The sequence below is a fragment of the Ixodes scapularis genome, unplaced genomic scaffold, assembly GCF_016920785.2.
Source record: "Ixodes scapularis isolate PalLabHiFi unplaced genomic scaffold, ASM1692078v2 PGA_scaffold3__209_contigs__length_174095766, whole genome shotgun sequence".
NCBI classification, from domain to species: domain Eukaryota; kingdom Metazoa; phylum Arthropoda; class Arachnida; order Ixodida; family Ixodidae; genus Ixodes; species Ixodes scapularis.
This window is the reverse complement of record NW_024609868.1, coordinates 102,221,497-102,242,041: the sequence shown is the minus strand read 5'-3', so window position 1 is coordinate 102,242,041 and position 20,545 is coordinate 102,221,497. Positions and strand designations below refer to the sequence as shown.

Below are 20,545 nucleotides of genomic sequence, written 5' to 3'. Positions count from 1 at the left end.
AACCACCTCTTCTGTTTCCTTTTTGTTTTAATCATCGCCATCAATTTGGTTTCAGGGAGTATGTCAAACGCTCGCTGGACGCGGACTTTCAGATAACAAATATCTTCGCCATAAAATTTCGTGTTTCTTTTTACAAAGCCCGCAGGACTTTTAAATATATACCAATAATATCACAAATATCATGGTATGGTGAGCAAAATCAACATGGTGCTCTCAGCCAATGACTGTACACACTTGTTGGTTATCTCCATTATTCTGATGAAGTAACCATCCAAGCCTGTCTTCATCATTTTGATAAACCCTAAAATAACAAAAATGAATTGTGCATGCATTATGAAAGACACAATTTGTTATGCATGACTACGGGAACCAATGAATGGTTTCGAGAGGCGTTACGCACCATGGCACACTCGTATTTTCTTTCCGGTTTATCAGAAGGACTAATATAGCTTTAAATTTATTGAGGAGTAAAGTGAGCAAAGGGGACGCTTCAATGAGAAGTTTTCAAATGTATTGCGTTTTCCGAGGGTGCATTTAGCTCATTGACTTCTTTGGGCTCGTGGAGCGCGAGCAGCCCCTTTAGCAAGTGCAGTAATCGCAAAAAGAGTAGGTTTATTGAACACGTCACGCTACCATTGTCTGCTATGAGAAGTTGTGACGTCATACGCCTGCTGTGCTATTCGTTGTTGCGTTGTGATCCGCCCATTGACCTTGTGCGATCCCGCGGGGAGCTGAGCTTAGTCATTTGGCAGTCAGCGGCGCTCACTGAAGGTTGCCTGCTATCACTCTAAAAAAAGTCCGTGCGTCTACTTACACGCACAACACTCGGAGAGCCAATCAGCGCAACTTAAGGAGGGAGCTCAGCGAATGACGATGCCGAAACATATGTTTAGACCGAAAAACGCAGTCTGAGTTGTGGCATTAAGCGATGCAAAACGTCAAGCCTTGTGTTGCTTAATCTCACAACTCAGACTGCGTTTTTTGGTCTAAACATATGTTTCGGCATCATCATTCGCTGAGCTGCCTCCGTAAGTTGCGGTGATTGGCTCTCCGAGTGTTGTGCGTGAAAGTAGACGCACAGACTTTTTTTAGAGTGTACTACCGACAGTTATACTTAGTCCAGCTGCGCTTGCGCACCCTTTCCCCCTAACCCTCGTTGCGCAGAGCAGAGGCCTCGCTCTGTAGACCGCGTGGTCCGGGGTTAGATGCCCTTTGAGTATCGTAAAAAATCTCGGTCGTTCGAATTAATTGTACCTAATTATGATTAAAGATAATCAGTTATGACGAGGTATATCACTTATATGTTTTAGATGATTATGCATTGGTCCTTTGGTATCCACATGCTTAATATTGTGTTGACCTGTCTGTAACGCTTCTTCGTCACACGTAACACTTTCTGTATAAAACGAAGCCTATAAACACACATCCTGTTAAAAGGCGCCAGGCACTTAAGGCTTGACTGTTGTCGCCCAGAAGAAGCAGAATACGACGGCTAAATTAAATGCGCTTAGGAAGAAAAGCGGTGTGAGGAAAGCCGACTTACAATTGGTTTCTAGAGACAAAATATAAACGCGTACACGCCGACGCAATAAAACTATGTAAATCATTCAACACGTTATTTTTGTACAGTACCAGAAGCACCAACGAACGCATGTTACACTTACGCTTGACACGTGTAGGTAAGATAGAACAGTGAATTCTTTTCCCAGGTTTATAACCTCGTTTTATCTGCTGTTGTTTTGTTGTTTTTTCATTAAAGAACTTGTGAGGTAGCGCCCTTTTTGTGGACTTTGATAACCTATCGCTCGTTCATTACTGCTGTCCTTTTTACAATCATGCTGGTGATTCAGAGTAAAGTGTTTCTTTTATCACATTTGGCTTTGGTGATGGCTTTATAATTTCACGGCTAATATCGTGTGCCCCATCGCTTAAGTCCATAAGCTCCGACATTCAACCCTTTTATTATTTAATGGTGGGCAGAAAAATTTTAGCATTGAAGCTGTCTAATTTGCTGGACGAATGAACAGCTGTAAAGCCTTGCAAGGGGATTCGGTTTACTTCGAGTCATTTTAGTTTTAGTGTCTCCTGCATTGGAACATAAGTAGAAGGGAATTCTTCGTAAACTCCTGGAGACTGAATGTTTAAAATTTTCAGCTTGTTTATGGCGAGACAGCTGTGCGGGAAAACAGCAAAAAAGGTAAACTGGAGGGTAAAAAATAAAAAAAAAAAGATAAACGCCTACCAAATATAATGTTCTTGACGAACCAGTATTGTGTGTCAATACTTTCGCAGAGCATGCACATGACTCGTGTCAAAGCGGTGTAGGAGGTAACCTTATTCAATATAAAAATAGCTAGATGAATTCACACGAAAATGAATTCTACGTGACAATACTGAACTGAAAGATTTTCCTGTGGAGTATTCAGAGGAAGAATTATTTTTGCAAACAGACATCCCTTGCCGCTTTATTCTCGAAGCTCATTCTCGCTATCCCTAACACGTCTTCTCTAAGGGTGACTATACAATACGGCCTCCCTTATAAGCTTCTCAAATCGTTGAACTATAAACGAAGCGCATAAAAAAAAACGAGCAACACCTAGCCTCGTTTCGACATCTACGTTTAGCATACACATACAGGGGACTGCCAGTCTCAACTTTCATCACTGTACAGGTCGCAAGACGCCCTTCCCTTCTACTACCTATCAGCCTATTGGAGTGGCCTGTTTTCTGCACTGCTCACCATCGTGCTCGGGCTGAGTGTCAGCATCTTAACAGGTTGGTTACGCGTTCCCTCTCACGAAGCTCGTGAGCCGATAACGCCACTCACTAATATTGGAGGTCTATTAACTTGGGTGGTATCATTACCGACTAGTTGAAGAAAAATATTTTCTTTTAATAGTTCCAAACCTGCTACGAAACAAAGTAGGTAATGCTGCAGGTTTACTCACCAGATCGCAAATAATGCATAAATTTTCAAGAGACTTAAATCCTGGTTCCACTGAACAAACAAGCTGCGAAAAAACGAGCGATTTCGCCAATCGGCGCTGACTCTGCGCGTGGCGTAAAAATAGTACCTGTTGCGCCCCCGGGCAAAAGCGGGGATTGCAGGGGGAAGCTCTTCGACTCTTCATCGCTTATTCGATTTGTGAAGTTTACCATTTTAAGTCGAGATCAGTGATTTTTTAATGAAGGTAATGTAAAATTTACTGAATATTCCTTAGGCCGTCGCAACTGTGCGTGTGACTGAAATTTGTTAATTTTAAATGACCTGTCCGACTGTTTGTTTACAGTCTGCAGATCTTGCATCTGCTTGATGAGGTGCTGGGAATTTTGAAAGTTTTTGCAGAAGAAGAAAGTTAATATACAGCGAATTTTTACTAAGCATAAAATAATCTAAGCAAATGAACAAAAACTCTAGATATCGCCAAGTAAACGTTTCATCTCGCTTTCTTTAACATTCAATGTATAGAGATATTAACGGTCCACTTTGCTACAAGAAACAACGAAGCAAGCGCTTTGCTGACGCTGTACGGGCTCTTAAAATCATTTGGAATCCTCCCGTTGTCTGGACCGCTTGTCTCTGTTCAGTTCTTACAGAATTGTGCTCCACCATTTGGTTAGAAGATGGAACACATTGTTCAGCTCATTAGTCAAACGCTGATGCAATCAATTTCTTGTATGTTTAGCACTGAGGGTGTCAGCCTTGATTTTTATTCCTCGCCATGGGAACGCAGACGTTGAATACCTTTGGCCAAATCACGGCTCAACTCAATCTAAAAAAACACACCTGTATTGCTTCTAAGGTCATACAAATTAACACGCTTCTTTTACATTGCAGGTGGAAGGAAAAAGTGCCGTGATCATGTGCGCTTGACTAGCGGAGCATTTCTTGGGCTATGGAGGAAAATTGGACTTTTGACCGGTGAATCTGTGGTAAGTCACAGCTACCATAATTTTGTTTATAGCAGGAAGTCTTTAGCTCTATAGACAGTGGCTGTTTAAGCGCAACTAGTGACAAGTCAATGCGTCCTATTTTAGCTTAGTCACCAATGAGAATGCGGAATTAGCCGTTAATAACGTCAAAGAACTAATCTCGAAGCAAGAAGCACGAACGTCATACGTCACAATCTACATGCCGTAACTTGCCAATTAATACGGCTGATATTTGTCAAATTTGTTTAAAAGGCAGCTAGTAAAGAAAAGTTTACACTCGACCACCAATGAGAAGTTTTTTAACATGATGTTTTATCTTTGATTTCTATTGCACGGGCCAGGTTAATTTTCATCTGTCAGTGAAGGAGAGCTTCCAAAATATGTGTCAATCTTGACTGGGCCTACTTAACTCGTGGCTAGTAAGGTCCCTTATTACTCTTCACTCTCTTTTACATAACCCAGCTGCCATAGTCGGTGGCAGGTTAAAGGAGCACCAAAGAGTGTTCTGCAATCGTCTGCTTTTGGTCATAACTGATTCTACGGGCCCTAAACATCCTCAGAATCCAAAAATTACAATCACGCGACGTCGAATTTCCTTTTAGGAGCGTGATTAAAGGTCGGAAAACACCACTTTCTGAGCCAATTTTTCCGCTTAGCAAAAGCTGGGTTTACCCCAGCAGCGGTGTCAGCCAACTGTCAGTGCGGTGACAACGGGCGCTCGTCGGCTAATCGCCAGTCGCCTCTTTTGGGTTTGCAATTCAGAGGCTTCTTGCAATTGGAAGATAAACGACCGTGGTCCCCGAGCTCACGCCGCTGCTGGGGTGTGCCCCGCCTTTCCTGAGCGAAAAAATCCACTCAAGAAGGGGTGTGTCTCGACGTTTCATCACGTTTTTAATAAGGACACTGGCGTCGCGTGACTAATTTCAGAGTTTTAGGAGGCTTGAAGCCCGTACAATCAGTAATTGCCAAAAACCGACGATCGAAGAATCTTCTTTAGTACCCCTTATAAATGCAGTACATACTGTGCCTCATGAGCAAGCTTTCTACCCTTTGACTGCGCTGGCACCTTCAGCGCCAGCGCAGCCAAAGCCCGGCCGAGGGTCACAATCGCATGCAGCAGGAGAAGACTCTGCCGCAGTCTAAAGGTGTTACTGACTATTACAAGCATGACTGAAAAAGTCGCGTTTTCCAGTTTATGCTGTTGCTAAACCCTCCATGTCCTACTTAAAATGCGTGTGTGTATTTTTCAACTTTACATATGAACATATATGCCAAGCAGTTTTGACTCTAGAATATTAATTGACAGTCGATCAGTTTCCAGTTATAAAAAGTAAATATTCAACTGTACACTGCAAAAAAAGCCCGTGCATTTGCTTTCCCGCAATACTCTGGGAGAGCCAATCACCGCTGCTCTCAGGGGAAGCTCAGCGAATGACGATGCCAAAACATATGTTCAGACCAAAAAACACAGTTTGAGTTGTGGCATTAAGCGATGCTAGCGTGACGTTTTGCATTGCTTAATGTCACAACTCAAACTGCATCTTTTGGTCTAAACATATGTTTCGGCATCGTCCTTCGCTGGGCTGCCTCCGTAAGTTGCGCTGATTGGCTGGCCGAGTGTTGCGCGGGGAAGTAGACGCACGGGTTTTTGTTTGAGTGTAACCTCATATATCCGACGAAAGAGCGACATATACTTCGGCTTTGGTTGGCAATTTTTATACAGTAGGCAGAACTTCAGGTTAAATAACATGTTATGCCTCCTGTAGAAACGTAGTAGTCACATTGATTTGTGAGAATGAACAACGTTTCTAATGAGAGTCTTTTAAGTGACCACTAAGAGCTCTTACCACTTTACGCTCAGGTGTGGGATGTGCATCATATTATGCACTCGACCAGTAACGAATGCCCCCCTTACACGGATTGTTCAGTTACAATAGCAAGTGTCAAGTTTATTTCACGATGCTAGGAAACTGAACAAAGGATTTGTGTATTGATATTTAAAAAAAAAAAGCTTTATTTTTACCTCAAGTATGTGACATGCGATTCCATTTCATGGAGTCTTTGAGCCAAGGTTGATAAAAATAATGGGTGAAATTCTTACTAATAGGGACTTGCTTATGCAGCTCAGATGCCTTGGATTAAACTGAGAAGTACACGCTGCACATTTCTTTTGGTAGCGGTAACGCAATTAAAAATGAAAATTGAAAAGAAGGTATCAAAGCTATTTTACTTTTTTATAAGAGCTAAGACAACATCTCCTAGATAAAGAAACCTCAGCGCGTTCCCGCGTTACTAAAAATGGCCACCGTAGGTCAAAGATTTGGGCACGGCTGCGCCGTCTGCGTTCCGCTGAAACTCGTGTGCAATTAGTGAAAACACTGATCCTGAGCCGGCCGCTGACGCCTAGTCGTTGTCCCGACTTTGGCCTACGGTGACCTTCTTTGGTGGCGCTGGAAAATTAGGTACTTCTTTATCTAGGACGCTCTGGTTAAGTAAAGAAGCCATAAACCGACCAGGACAAAACTTCTCAGGTGTGTTGAAAATCGTGCATATTGTAACAACGGCTTTGGCGTTACGTTCTACATATTATTTATATGAAGCATCTACCAGTTTAACCTTCAAATCAATTCATTGTCCGATTTCACTGTACGACTAATAAGTGCGGCATTATAAGTGTGCTAAACAGTTAGTTTACTGTAAAGATGGTGTTTCTATTTATAAAGAAGGTTTCAGACTAATGTTTTAATGCCTTGATTTGATATCGACCCCTTGACTTGGTTTTACTCGACAAAAAGACGAAATATAGAAAAAAGGCACTCGCTTTATTTGTTCTATACCTGCAACTTTGAAAATTTTATTGCCCTTGGACCGTCTTTTTTTATATGTGTCTGTTCTCCTCTCTCACTCAGGTGCCCGGAAAAGGCGCACAAGACGAACTTGCGGATATTCTCAAGAACGAATTTGCCCGGGAATACTCTCTTATTTCGAATCAGAGTAATGTCTAAATCTAGCCCAGTTGTCACAAGGAATACTTAATGTAAAGTTAGAAAACGTAAAACTATATCATCATCACCACCATCGTTATTATTATCATTGTCACTGCGTTCCACAATTCTTGTAGAGAAAATTTAAACTCAAACTCACTTTATTTTCGACTACACAATTGTACAACCGACGGAAGCGTGGACAAAAAGCCAATACATGTTGGCTTGAGGAGGCCCATGCCAGTCTCCTGGGCAAACGTAAACACAGTAAAAAACAAACAAAACACAGAATTTAACTTTAGGGAACAATATAAAGCAAACACAAAACTTACAGATACAAAAATGTCTCATTGTTACATCTACACACGCCTCAATATGATACAAATATATAACTTATGAAATGTGGTGTTGGCGAGGTTATGTATTAGCATCTGGGTTCTGTAATTTGTACTGCTTTCTGATATTTTCCCAACGGCTGTAGTACAATGGTATACAACTTTCAAATTCGCGTTAAATTAGCTATTTGGACAATTACGTGAATGATCATTTTTTATGATTTTTATGAGTCTAAGTAAGGAAAAGTCATAAAGATGAATAATTGGGATGAAGTGCACTGCTTTAAAAGGGGTTCTCTATATGTGTCAAAATGATACATTATTGATGGACTCAACTGCACTTTTTTAAGAACATGACGTTTGTTTATGTTTGTTGCTGTTGTGGCTCCCCAAACGAGATTACAATAATTCAGATATGAAGTGAGCAGAGCGCTGTATATCAGTAATTTAATGGTTACTAGGAGGTTTAAACTAAGCTTGCTAAGAACACCTACAGCTTTAGAAATCTTACCGATGATAACTTCAACGTGGCAATCTCATGACAACTTTTCTTGAGAAATTACGCCTAAAGTTTTAGCAGAATGAACTATCTCAATAAGAGATGGCCATATCACATGGTTGTAGTCGAAAATGATAGATTTTCTTCTTTAGTTTAAAACGCGCTGACTTATATTTAAATGTGTTATTTTGCAGTTAACTTAATCACTGTACATGTGTACAGTGATTTTATATTGAGTTTAGCAACCAGAGCAAGCGTTCCATTGTCAACTGCAGGACAAGATAAACTAGTACCATCGCCACAAATTACGGAGGCTGCGTTGTTACTAATTTTAATTATGTCCTTGATGTAAATATTAAAGAAACAAGGGTGCCAATATACTTTCTTGAGGAACACCGGCAATCAGAGGTAGTGAGTTAGAACACTGGTTACCGATGACTATAGACACTTGACGTAATTGTAAATATGAAGCTACCTGTTCGAGTGTTATACCACGGAAACCGTAAAAATCATGTTTTTTTTTTAAAGTAGAGTTGTATGATTAATACGATCAAAAGCTTTCAAGACGTCCACAAAAACTCGCTTCTGCTTTTCTTCAAATGTTTTTAAGATTATTTCTCTTTGTGTTAGTAGGGCAAGTTCGGTCGATCGTACCTTACGAACACCGTATTGTGTTGATGTAACAATAAAAAAAGTATTACAAAAATAAGTGATTCTGCTATGTATGATTTTTTTAAGACACTTGAACGATACGGGTAAAACTGAAATGGGCTTGTAATTTGACGGCTCATTTTTGTTTCCGACTTTGAAAAGAACAACGCCTTTGAAAATTTGAATACGGCGAGAAAAGGTTTAAAATAATAGTAATAATAATAATATTATCATCGTTAATTTAATGTGCCCAAATCAACCACGCGTGTCTTCACTTTCGCGCACGCAAGATAAAAAGAAGAAACACAACACGTGCACACCTTCAAATGCACAAATCAGCATGACTCCAAATAGGTTTCACACTTCAGACAAAATGTAATAGAGTTTCAACTTTCAACTAGACTTGCCAAGTTCCGGCGAAAAACAGGGAGATCTGTGAAAATGTCTAAGCTAGAGGATGCGATTGTATTAAATGAAATTTGCATACGGGACAGTGGTGAACGTTTAGCGAGGAATCCAACGTAAAAGAGTAAAATTTCTGGTAACGCGGCAAGGAACATGAAACTCGACTGAATTCAGAACTAGGTTAGCATCAGCCTAACCATTTACCACCGTGTACAAAAAAATCAGACCACGCTGAGATCTTGTATTAGACAAAGGCCTTAGTAAAACACTATTAAGAAGAAATTCATAACCCTAATAAAAGTGACGCTGAAAGTGTTTATCACATAAAATGCGTATCATTATTTTTTCATAATTTAATGCTTCCGCACTGTGTGCGTGTAAGAGAATTCCAAACAACACAGGAAAGTTCAAGCCGTGAACGAACCAAAGCACAAAATAAACGAATCATAAAAGCAGGGCGTCTGAAGTTTTGAGTGATACGAGATTAATGCCAAGAGTTTTCATCGCACGGCCAACAATAAAAGAACATACGCATTTAAATATTTTCTCTGGAAATAGTAAGTTTATATGTGAAGGATAATACAGGTGATAATATGTCCAGAACGTATTTAGCTGGCTTGATTTGTACGTCGTTGATGTCACCACGTTTACTAGTATGATTCGAATCAAATTTGTTAGAAAACTCTATTGATCATTTGGGGAAAAGAACGCGCTATTTTCCTGACGGGTTTCTAGGTACCTCGTCGACAATGTGGTGCGACTGCTGTGGGTAATGTTTGCGAAATAGTTGTTAAGTGACTTACCGTGTTCTTCTCTACGAAATGTCGTGTCACCATTTTGCAATTCTGTGATGAATTCGTTTCCAGGTGATCGGTTTAAGAGTTGGGTATTCATTTTCCAATTAAGGTCTGCTCTTGATAGAGTTTTTTCATTAAATATTGAGTGAAAATAGTTTATCTTTCCTTGCCTGACACTTTTTGTCAGTTGGCTTCTATTATTCTTAAAATTCGTTAAATCGTCAGTGTATATTTTTGTAAGATTCTCGAGTCACATAGGGTTTATAAGTGTTCTTTTTCTGGCCGACTGGTTTATATTAGAAGTTTTTGGTTTATACCATAAAAAGGTGTTAAAAAGCATAGAATGCTTCATCAGCGCGAAAGGAATTGTAAACTGGGATCCGGTTTAATGTCACTAATTTGGGACCTAAACACTCCAAGCGTGTGATAAGATATGTTTTTAAACATACCCGAGTTTATGGTGGCGTCACTGTGATTGCCAATAGTGCTGCTTGCGAACATGAATAATGGCAAGTGATCGGTTATCTGGAGGGCAAAGACTCCACCAAACGTATTGCGTGCATCAGTATTGCTGACCAAAAGTGTGGATGAGACATCCGTCACATCTGTTGATAAAGTAATTATGGTGATACAATTGTTTGATTCAAGGACAGTTGCAAGTGAATGTTGCGTATGTGAGTATGTTAATAACTTAATAATAAATACCCATCAACAAAATGTTTATACCGGTTGACATTTAAATAGTCTAAAAACTTATCGAAAGAGTATTGTAAAAAGTTCAAGTTCTACGTTCGGACCTATAAACCACGCTAAATATATTGTGCCCGCACTTCAATGTCAATGTTTCAAAATCAGTACAAAGAAACGAAAAATCAGTAAAGTTCACAATCAAAAGTAGCGCTCACACAACTTTTGGTGATATGGGCACGTACACACGCATATCACCAAAAGGCTCCAACCTCCTGTTCAATAATCATGGAACAGCCACCTTTGCTACGGGAACTGCATCAAAGGATCTTGGTGGTCAGTTTTCTTGACTAACATAAATAGGGTAACGGATTTCCTGTGTGCGCAGTGCCGTATCATAAAGAGTTGGTCATCCAGCAACAGGCGCAATGTAATGATAGGTATGCACTCAGACACATCGCCTCTAAAGTTCAATGATGAAAACTTAAGTTCAAACATTTAGTTAATATTTTAGCTGTAAAGAATGATATCCACAGTTTGATGAACCGAAGTGCGACGAACTTCTGTTTTTTTAAACTACTCCCCCAAAAATATAGAAATAACATTGTTAGTGGTTTGTTACTTTGAGGCAATTAAAGTAACTTTAAAAAATTTGCAAAGGTTTTTTTTGTGCGTGAGAATATGCTGCATGATTAACTTTGGCTAACTTTGGTTAACTTTGGCTAACAAGGTAATTTACTTAAATCTCGCGAGAGCTTGAAAGCAGTAAAACAATGCGCTAATCTCATTTTATGCACCAGAACTAAGCAAATCAGAAGCAGTCCTCACAGACAACTTGCGTGCCCAAGTGAACATTTTATGAAAGTATAAAATCAGACTGAGGTAACACACACTGGATGTAATTTTTGCCTTTATTCAGCAATGAAGAAATAAAAATTAACGGAGATTTGGTGGAAACGTAGTACCGATATAAATTCAGTACAAATGTGGCACACTCATTAGCTTTTCGTTAAAACTTAAGCTTTAGAAATAGTGGCACCAAGACATTGACGTCACGCTGTTCCGTGACGTCAAACCATAGAACGATTGTATATATAAAAATTTAAACTCATAACGATTTAGAGAAACTTATTGTTATTAGCGCCTAAGCGAGCGTGCGTTTTAAATAACGCAAACGACAAGTGAAATAAAGAAGTTTTTAAATGTTTATATTACAAATTTGCATCTCGTATTTGAAAAAATTGCGTATAAACCCTTTGTATCTCATATCTTCAAAAAGTGCGTACGCCTCGGCGGTATGTACAAGCAGTCTGCCAGCCAGGCTACCACTTCTTAAACAGCCCGTTGGTCATAACCGTACTCAAGGTACTTCATCTCACGTGAAGCAATAGCCTCTATGAGCAACTACCGAAGAGCCGCGTGAACATGGAACTTTGTTTCGGTTGAAGTCAGTCAATAAATAAGTCTTACTGCACACAAGTTGCGTAATGTCATCTTTTCTGGGATGTTGCGACGATTAAACAACAAACAGTTTTCTTCGACTTCAGCTCTGCCACTTTTTACTACAACGTGACATATCGGTTTAGGACCACAGATTATCAGTAAAGTTTTGATGTTTCTTGTTCACACTAAAACTGTCAAATGTACTAAACAAGTTGCATTATTTTTTATATTCTTTACGCATTAATTGTTTTTATGTAAACGAATATATCTATATTCACTAAACTCACTAAACCAAGGTAAATTCTTACCTATAATAATTAAAGAATTTTTGGGAATGAGCACATCCGCAAATACAGGGTGTTTTTTTTAAGCTTAACAGGTTTGTTTTAAAAAAGCCGTGAAAGTTACACTTATGCCACTTGTGGAGGTGAGTTATGCGGCCAGGGGGACATATTATAGGGAGCTAATCTTAACGACCAGTCGACTAATTAATTAAAATTCGTTAATTAACTTTTTAATAAATTAAAATAGACACGTGGTTCCAATTAGAAACTTGCTCAGCGTCCTCTAAAACCACTAAATCAGTCATTCTCAGAAAGACTTTGAGCGCGTGAGAAGCGTAGTAGTGCACTAAAGTTACCACTCGTGGAGCATGTACAAAGCTAGCGGTTGCGATAAGGCGCCCGCGCGATTTTTCCGTCTCTTATCTAGCCCCAGCCTTTTACCTGCTCCCCGAGCGGTAACTTTAGTGCACTACTACGCTTCTCACGCGCCCAAAGTCTTTCTGAAAATGACTGATTTAGTGGTTTTCGATGACGCTGAGCAAGTTTATAATTGGAACCATATGTCTATTTTTATTATTAAAAAGTTAATTAACGAATTTTAGTTAATTGAACGACTGATCGTTACGATTAGCCCTCTATAATATCTCCCCCTGGCCGTATTACTCACCTCCATAAGCGGCATAGGTGTAACTTTCACGGCTTTTTTTAAACAGATCTGTTAAGCTTAAAAAAAAACACCCTGTATATATGGTCGCCAATATATTTTTAAATATCGCTTCTTAGAGCAGTTTCTGAATAACACAAATAAGTTACTTAAATCGCGTCCTATTTAATCCATTATAGAAAACATATTCCCAGGCATCTAAATTTAGAATTCAGACGGACACGTTTTTCTTTTTGAAGAACATGTTACCCCAGCTGCGCAAGTTTTGAAAAAAAAATCGATGCACAAAAAAAAAAAAAGAGACAGTCATTACCTAGCTGGTCTTTCTCTCTAGGCACCTACCCCTCTTCACTCCAGTACTGATTGTGAGAGCAGGTCGGAGTCCTGGCAAACCCGCATCTGAGAACAAATAGCGCCTGATGAATATGAGTTAGCACCAGCGAAATTCAAGAGAAATTCGTAAGAATTAAAGGGAAACTAAAGCGGTTCTGTATTTAAGAAAAACACTTAAACCGTCTTGGTTTGGCTTTCCGGATCACGAATATCAAAATTATATTTCATAATTTTGTGAAATTAGAAAAAAAGTCATAGGATTGTGATTTATAAAAAATGCGAACATTTCCACAACTTCCGGATGCCTTACCAGAGCAATCAAGAAAGCTACACGCGTCCGCTCACAAGCGTCAAGCGCATGGCAGTTGAAACACCTGGATATGACGTCATACCTATACTCCGTGTCACTAGTTGTGGGCAGTGCGGGCGAAGGCAAGGCCAGGCCAAGAGAGAAAGGGCGAGCACTAGGAAGGCGGAACGAGAGAAAGGCCAGTGGAGGGCGAAGGGAAAGCACTATGAACGTTAGAGAGGAGAGGGGGATGTTCTCTTCCTGCCCAGCCTTTCTCTCCCTTTCTTCCCACCTCTAAAGTTTCCTTCCCCTGAACTGCAAGCCACTAGTGACACGAATTATAGCTCCGTTTTTTTTTTTGTTCTTTTTTTTCTTTCGCGTTTATTGATACGTTCGAGTGAAATGTGACATTAAAATGCGCAGAAAAAATACGCTACATTTTTTTAGGTCCTTTTCACCGTATGTGATCAAAATAAAAACGTCGTCCACAGAGGTCGTTTTTCTACAGACAAATTATTGTAATTGACATTTCAGATTCAATTAAAATCGACTGCATGTATTCGTACGACATCGATGACGCGAATTGTTTGCTGACGGCGCCGTGACGCTACGGTGCCCAGGAACGGGTCTCCGACTTGTGTTTATGAAGTTCTATACCATGCATGCATAGAAAGTACTCCTGTGATAAATAAAAAATTATGAACTGAACACAGCGTGCCATGCCTACCGAGAAGGACCGTCCGCAATATTGTGCGGCTTCTTATGCTGGTGGTCGGTCATATATTTTACGACAACGGTTTGATGAGCGTATAGTTTGATAGTGTGATAACTCTAAATCGTGATGGTTTGATGCAGCGTCCTACTTTGTGAGGTCTAATGCCCTGGTGGCTTGACTGCCTGACAGCCCAACGTTCATTGTGACTTTCTAACCTCACATTGAACGACAAATGTAGTAGAAATAATAAAAACAAATTTATATCGTGCCCTGTATTCTTTGTTAATAAAACATCTGAAGCGTTAGCAAGCTTTTCAAAATTTACAAAAAAAGTAAGTTGATTTTTTTTTTGTACGGATTATTGAACTTCACTGATTCAAGCACGGTAAAAGAGCACCACAGAAAATACGTCTAATCCACTCGCTACTTTTGAGTATCTAACACATTACATTTCAGCGCTTTTCCCGACGTATGAACTGTCAGGGAAGTCTGGATCATACTCCAGAATCAACTTTCTTTGATGCACGTGTCTCGCCTTTGTCGTTGAAGATACTGTAAATAAATTCTTTCAAGTTTATTTACATTAAAAAAAAAAAAAAAAAAAAAAAACCTTCGAATTCGGATGGGAGCAATTGGCTTTGTCGTGTGGACTGCAAAAAAATGGTGGACACAGCAAACCCCGGCTGAGTAAGCGGAATTCAATGCGTTCTGATGCCGTAACAAAGATATGTTTTATTTACGTTTTTACACTGTTTCGTTCTTTCTCCCGCGAGCAGCGCTGTCAGCCGCGGGCTGTTGGGCGCGCGCACACGGTCTTGATAGGACGTTATTTGGCGACTCACGCCTCGCCGCTCGCTGCGCTCTATCCTTACCTAAAGTTTACATATCCTGCACCGTGGCGTGACCATACCTTTAGTTTTGCTAGGGCGGAAACTTAGCAGCCTAATTTCGCCTGACTATAGACCTTTGCAGAAATCGCCTCCTGCGCGCTGCCATCTTTGTCTGCTGGGCTGGGGAACGCCTTCCAAGCATGCGCTGTTGATCTGCTGTGGGGTATATCGGACGCTGCGCATGCGTCCACAGCTCAGTGACTCAGCATTTTTTAGCCGCTCGCTTCGTTTGAGACTGCCACTGGAAAGGTCTATAGTGGGGAGCGGAATCTATACTCGGGCTCAACTCCTTCGTGGTACATTGACAAAGCTAGCATATCATCCGTAGTGCTCCAACTCTGTCAAAGCTTTTCTCGACGTCAACTATTTTGTGGTACGTCACCACGACCTGCTAGCTTCCACAGCACTCCAACTCTGTCAACGTTATACTTCGTTTCAGTTTAAGTCCAAATGCTGCTGAGGCTACGAGGTACGCAAACCGAACACGCGTGCGTCGAAAGAGCAAGTCCCTATTCCTTTTGTGTTCATGATTGGTTCAGCGATGATAGAACAGGTACAGAAACATGACAACCACCATGCTAGTGCTCTTTTGACGCTCTCTGATTGGTCTCGTCAACTCTTGGCGTCGGCTGCGTCTGAACTGAAAGGCTCTGTTCTACTCCGACGGTGAGTGCAGCTAATGCAACGTAGCACTGGACGTCCGCCTTTCCTTGGCCGGCGAGAGGGAACTTGACATCTGCGACCAATCAGTATTTCTGTCCGCTGTGCCACTCCACGTTTGCTACGTTCAAAGTTGGAACATAACATAGTCTAAAGGCCGACCTACATAGGGTGTATTCTGGACAAATTTACACGCGTTTCAGCCGGCGCAACATGGCATTTGGTAGGCGCTTTTTTACAGAATAGACGAGGGGAACTTAAACATGAGGAAGGTACATAAAAAGGACGGACGGACGTCCCCCCTTTCTATGTTTCTTCTTCATATTTAAAGGGACCATGAAATGATTTTAAAATCGAGTTTCATCCACCGCACGTCGTAAAAGGTGTGAAAAGAAACACAAAAACACAAAAATAGGGAGCCCAAAAAAATTATTTGCTATAGAACTTTTAAAAGAAAACTGGACTCTTTTGCGCCTTCCTTCCTTCGCCTGTTCACTACGATGCATACGCAGAATCGGTGCACGTCAGCCGAATCCACATCGCCTATTGGGTAAGAGCCTACCTCACCAGCACCGCGATCGTAAACAATAAATAGCCGGCGAATGTTTCCTAAAAGTTTTGTTAAATAATATTCAGATCCACATTTTGTAGCATAATTAGAGATGTGTGGCGAAAATTGCCAAATTTGATAATGCTGAGAGCCAAGCGCCATCTATCGTGTGGTAAACGAAGCAACTACTGCGCGTGCGCAGTAGGGCAGGGCCGCCAGTTACTTGGGTGACGGCGACCGACGAACATTTATTTTCTTTGTTTTCCTTCCTCTCAAAACTCTGACTGACTGAACGTTTATTTTTCTACGTGTTCTTCCCGCGCGTGCCGACTTCAAGCAGCAAGAAAACAGTACTTAAAACAGACCACGACGAACAAGAACGCTGGATTCACCGACTCCGACGAAGCGTATAGGCCTAGCAGGCATTCCGACTCGGCGCTGCGTTGCTTCGTCGCAAGACCGTCTGCCTACGACCGGCTGGCGTGCTAAATGGAATATGCCCGCGCGACCCTTGTGGACCCTTCCCGTATTATAGTTTGATCACTGACCTCATTTCTAGATTAAGAGGTGAGGAGGTCAATCTCTTCCCCTTGTTTTCCGAGGCAGTGTTGACGAACACTCGTCGAAAAGGGACTCTCGTCGATTCTATCTTCTTGTTTTGTGTGATAAAGAGCTGAAATAAACGCCGTATGGATTGCCTTCGTAACACGGTATGTACACTTTGTTATTGGTATGCCATTTTTATTCTGAGAGACTGCACGTCACTGTCGACCCCAGTCCAACCTTTCTTTGCCGAGTGTCGCGTCAGTATCGAGTTGCAATCGTAAAAGAACGGTCCCGAAGCGCTTACCAACAGCGCGAATACAAGACTTCCATCAAGCGCGCGCGTCCGCTCCGAGTGCAAGCAGGTATTTACGTGGCTCTTGCTGACACTCGTAGTTCAAACGTATCTTCTTTAACGTCGGCTCGCTCCTGCATCTCCGAGGCCGCGAAAAACGCCATCTACGTCGCTTTGCAAACGACTGACACGGGCCGGCCCTTCTGCCAACAATGACGGGGTGGTGACAAGACTCGCTGCACTTCCCAACAGGCATACCGGCGTATGGGACTAGTCCCATGCTGTCGCTGTAGCGCAACATATCTCATTGAATTTCGCTCAGCTGCGATGCGGCGATGAGAGGCGCCGATTCAGGAAATACGTCGGTGACATCAGCGCAGTAAAACCTACCGGCGCACCCCAACTCGTTGCCGCTAACACTCCCATTCTCCTACTGCCGAGAGAACTTCCGGTTCCGGAAACGGTCACGTCACGGCTTCTTTTGCGGTCAGTTGGAGAGAATGAAAAAGTCGATATTTCAATAATTTTTTGTGTAAAAGTTAATAAACCGAGACGAAAACGGATGCCTGTTCGGCATTCAGTGAACATTGACGGTTTAATGTAAAAGTTATCTGGAAAAAGTAAAAAGGTCATTTCATGGTCCCTTTAAGTACTGTTACAAATACACTCGTTTTGCACTTAACTGAAGAGGGCAAGGTCGCAAAACCACACACGGCGCTTTTCGTCAGCGTCTCTTCGGCGTTTGGTGCGAAAACTCCCGAGTCGGGCCGACTCAAGCTTTTCATGAAACGAGGCAAAATGTAAATCGGTTGGTATATTACCGCCTTCCACAAGGCAAGAGAAATAACAAATTTTCAATCAACAACGCAAGCCTAATTTCCTAACGCTTGTCTCAAAAATGTACTTTGCGATCGCCAGTTTGCTAACAAGCAGAAGGGCGGCCGCGATATCTGCTCAAAACCTTTCCTTTTATCATTTGTTTTATGTCACCCGCCCCATCGGTCGTCTTTTCTTTTTTTTTTTTTCAATCGTACATCGCTCGTTCGAAAAAGGTATTGCAATTTCGTAGAGTACGCCGATAAACAGCCGAACGCGACAATCGAGCGCCCATTTTGGCGGCCGAATCAAGTCAGCCACCAGGCCGCAAAGCTAGACAAGCCAATCCTCGAATAACTTACGGCTGTTAACTCGCGAGCTGATTGGCCGGCACTGCGCCGTACGCTTCCGGAAACGCCACGTCGAAATACGTCGAAGTGCTGAGATCTGTCTTGGTCGGATCGCCAAGTACGTGTGTATTTACGCCGATCTTGAGGCGTGGAGGAAGCGCTCGTCCGACGCCTGCTATACGTCGGGATTACGTCCGCCAAAACGTTAGAAAATCTGTCGAAAATGCTCCCTATATTGTTCGGCCTTAAGGTGGAATGAAGTATAGTTGCACGAGCGCGTGCAAATAAGACGCTTAATTAAGTCTAACGCTAGAAAAAAAGTGGACAAAACGATTGCATCAACATTCGGCTTATACTGGACCCGAATTCGAGTGCTGATGCGGCCCTCATCTCCAATCTGTGTCCAGCGTTGGCCTTCATTCACGACGCATAATATCAGCAGTACGGCCTTGTCTTCTAGGCGGTGCTGGACGAGTCCGACGGCACGAGATTAATTAAGATGTTTTCACCTAACCTTAAAGTAGTTCCCGTTCTCCAACCGCATTGTCACAGTACAGATTTTGAAATTTAATGCGATTAGACGCGAAGAACGCACCCAGTGAAAGATGCGAGAAAATGTGGCGCTGTGCGTCTGGTGTTTTTTGAATGGGGATACCGGGTCACAACCTCCGCTGCGGTTTAAAGATTGATATTCCCCATCCCGTAATTCACACCGTGCATATACTTTTATTTCATTTTTTTTTTTTCTAGCAGTTCCGCATTCACCCGTCCTCACGTTTCTTCCAAGATAACAAGCGGTGTTTTTGAAAGGACGTCGATCCTTCCCCGTATGAGGGGCTTTAACTATGACGCACATAATGGGCCGGGCTCGTTGTAATTATACTCCGTGGAAGTTCGTCTTATCGATGCGCACCTGGTACGCTTGTTTACACCCCAAACGCCCCCACGTGCTTTTCTTTGCCCCCTACCTCAAGCAATGGCGGCGCGTGCTTGACTGCCTCGTCATCGCTCGCTTCCTGGGCGTTCTCTGTTGCCTTTTTATTAGCTTGCTCCTCCGTGCTTTCCGATGCGCGGAGGACGCATTTCATAGCACTTGATCGGCGTATAGAAGTCTATATGTATTTTAATAAGCAGAGGGCCGCTGCTCCACATAGGGAAGTGTTACTGTCTAATAATATGCGGAGAGCACATTCCTGCCACAGAAGGCACGCAGTTCGAACACCGACCGCTTTTCATTCATTTTACCGGCGCTGCTCATCAAAAACCTTCCGTTAGAACCGCAGAGCTTCTAGCATTGTGTCGTTTAGAAAGTAGGGATTCGCGAAGAGTGGTTCGAAGCGAACAGCGCAGTGCTTGTCACTAGCTTCACCGCCATTAACTGAGCCTGTTGTCATTGCTTTTCCTTGCACTGTGAAGATTATGAATAACGCTAGCTGTTGTGTTCGGTCTGAACCACCATTCGCAAATCTCTGCAAGAAACTTCTCAACAGCATGGCTTGCATAAGGAAAGACGCATCTGGCCGATTGGATGAGGCACCTGTCCGTCACAAACACGGGATACAGAATTCTTTTGCTTTGTTTCGGGGATGTTTGAGTGAATACACATTTATTTTCCGTTTTTATGGTCGCGCTTTTCTTATTAGTTTTGATAGCATAACCGCAGCGACACTCTGCCGTCATGTATATGTATGAGGCGCGTTCGCACACACGTTTGTTATACGTGTATGCCATTGAAATGATGTATTCTGTATTTGTTTGCTGCGTAATGTTTTGTTATATTAAAGCTTTCTGTCCAAAGGTAGTTTTGAATATGAATGTTACACGTTGATTCTATTCTAACGAAATGGAAACAAAACTGCAATTATACGAACTACAGATATATGCTAAGTACCCTCGGCATTCAGCATATAATGCAGGTTATCTCACATGCTTTACTTAAAAATAATGGCATTGCGCTGAAACCTTCCCTTTATACAATGATTTCCAAGGATGTGTGGTAAAAATGCAAAAGCATGGGTTTGCTAATTGAGGTTCTTATAAAATAACACTGCATCATATATATTCTTGACATCCCATGCCAGAGTCACTATATGCCGCTCTCTTTCAGTATTGGAGCTAACGATCGCATTGCACTCTTTGGTTTTTGAATGATATTTGCACATTACAACGTAAAAATAATAAAATGAAATGATATAGAGAAAGGTCCGTGTTGTGCAATGCTATTTTTATGCTCTCATTATTACAACAAAATGGCGAAGCTCATACATCACTAGCCTGAATGCGAATGAAGGTAATCACAAAAAGCTTTAAGACAAAAATTAGTAAATACACAAACATGAAAGTTTTGAAAATATATGCAAGATAAGATAAAGTTTAAAAGGACACGCAGACGACAGCCGTAACATTTTCCCTCGTTATCTTT

The 20,545-nt window shown here is 41.6% G+C and overlaps 1 protein-coding gene across 1 annotated transcript in view; it reads left to right on the top strand.

The window, feature by feature from the left end:
* LOC8029290 (sodium-coupled monocarboxylate transporter 2) overlaps window positions 1-8,249 on the top strand; it is a 102,780-nt gene extending 94,531 nt beyond the window's left edge. The window contains exons 13-15 of the mRNA XM_029967253.4: window positions 2,672-2,775; window positions 3,839-3,933; window positions 6,843-8,249. Of these exons, the coding sequence (XP_029823113.2) occupies window positions 2,672-2,775; window positions 3,839-3,933; window positions 6,843-6,938 (295 nt within the window). The 3' untranslated portion in view covers window positions 6,939-8,249. The remainder of the gene's footprint in view (window positions 1-2,671; window positions 2,776-3,838; window positions 3,934-6,842) is intronic.
* The last annotated feature ends 12,296 nt before the right edge of the window (window positions 8,250-20,545 follow it).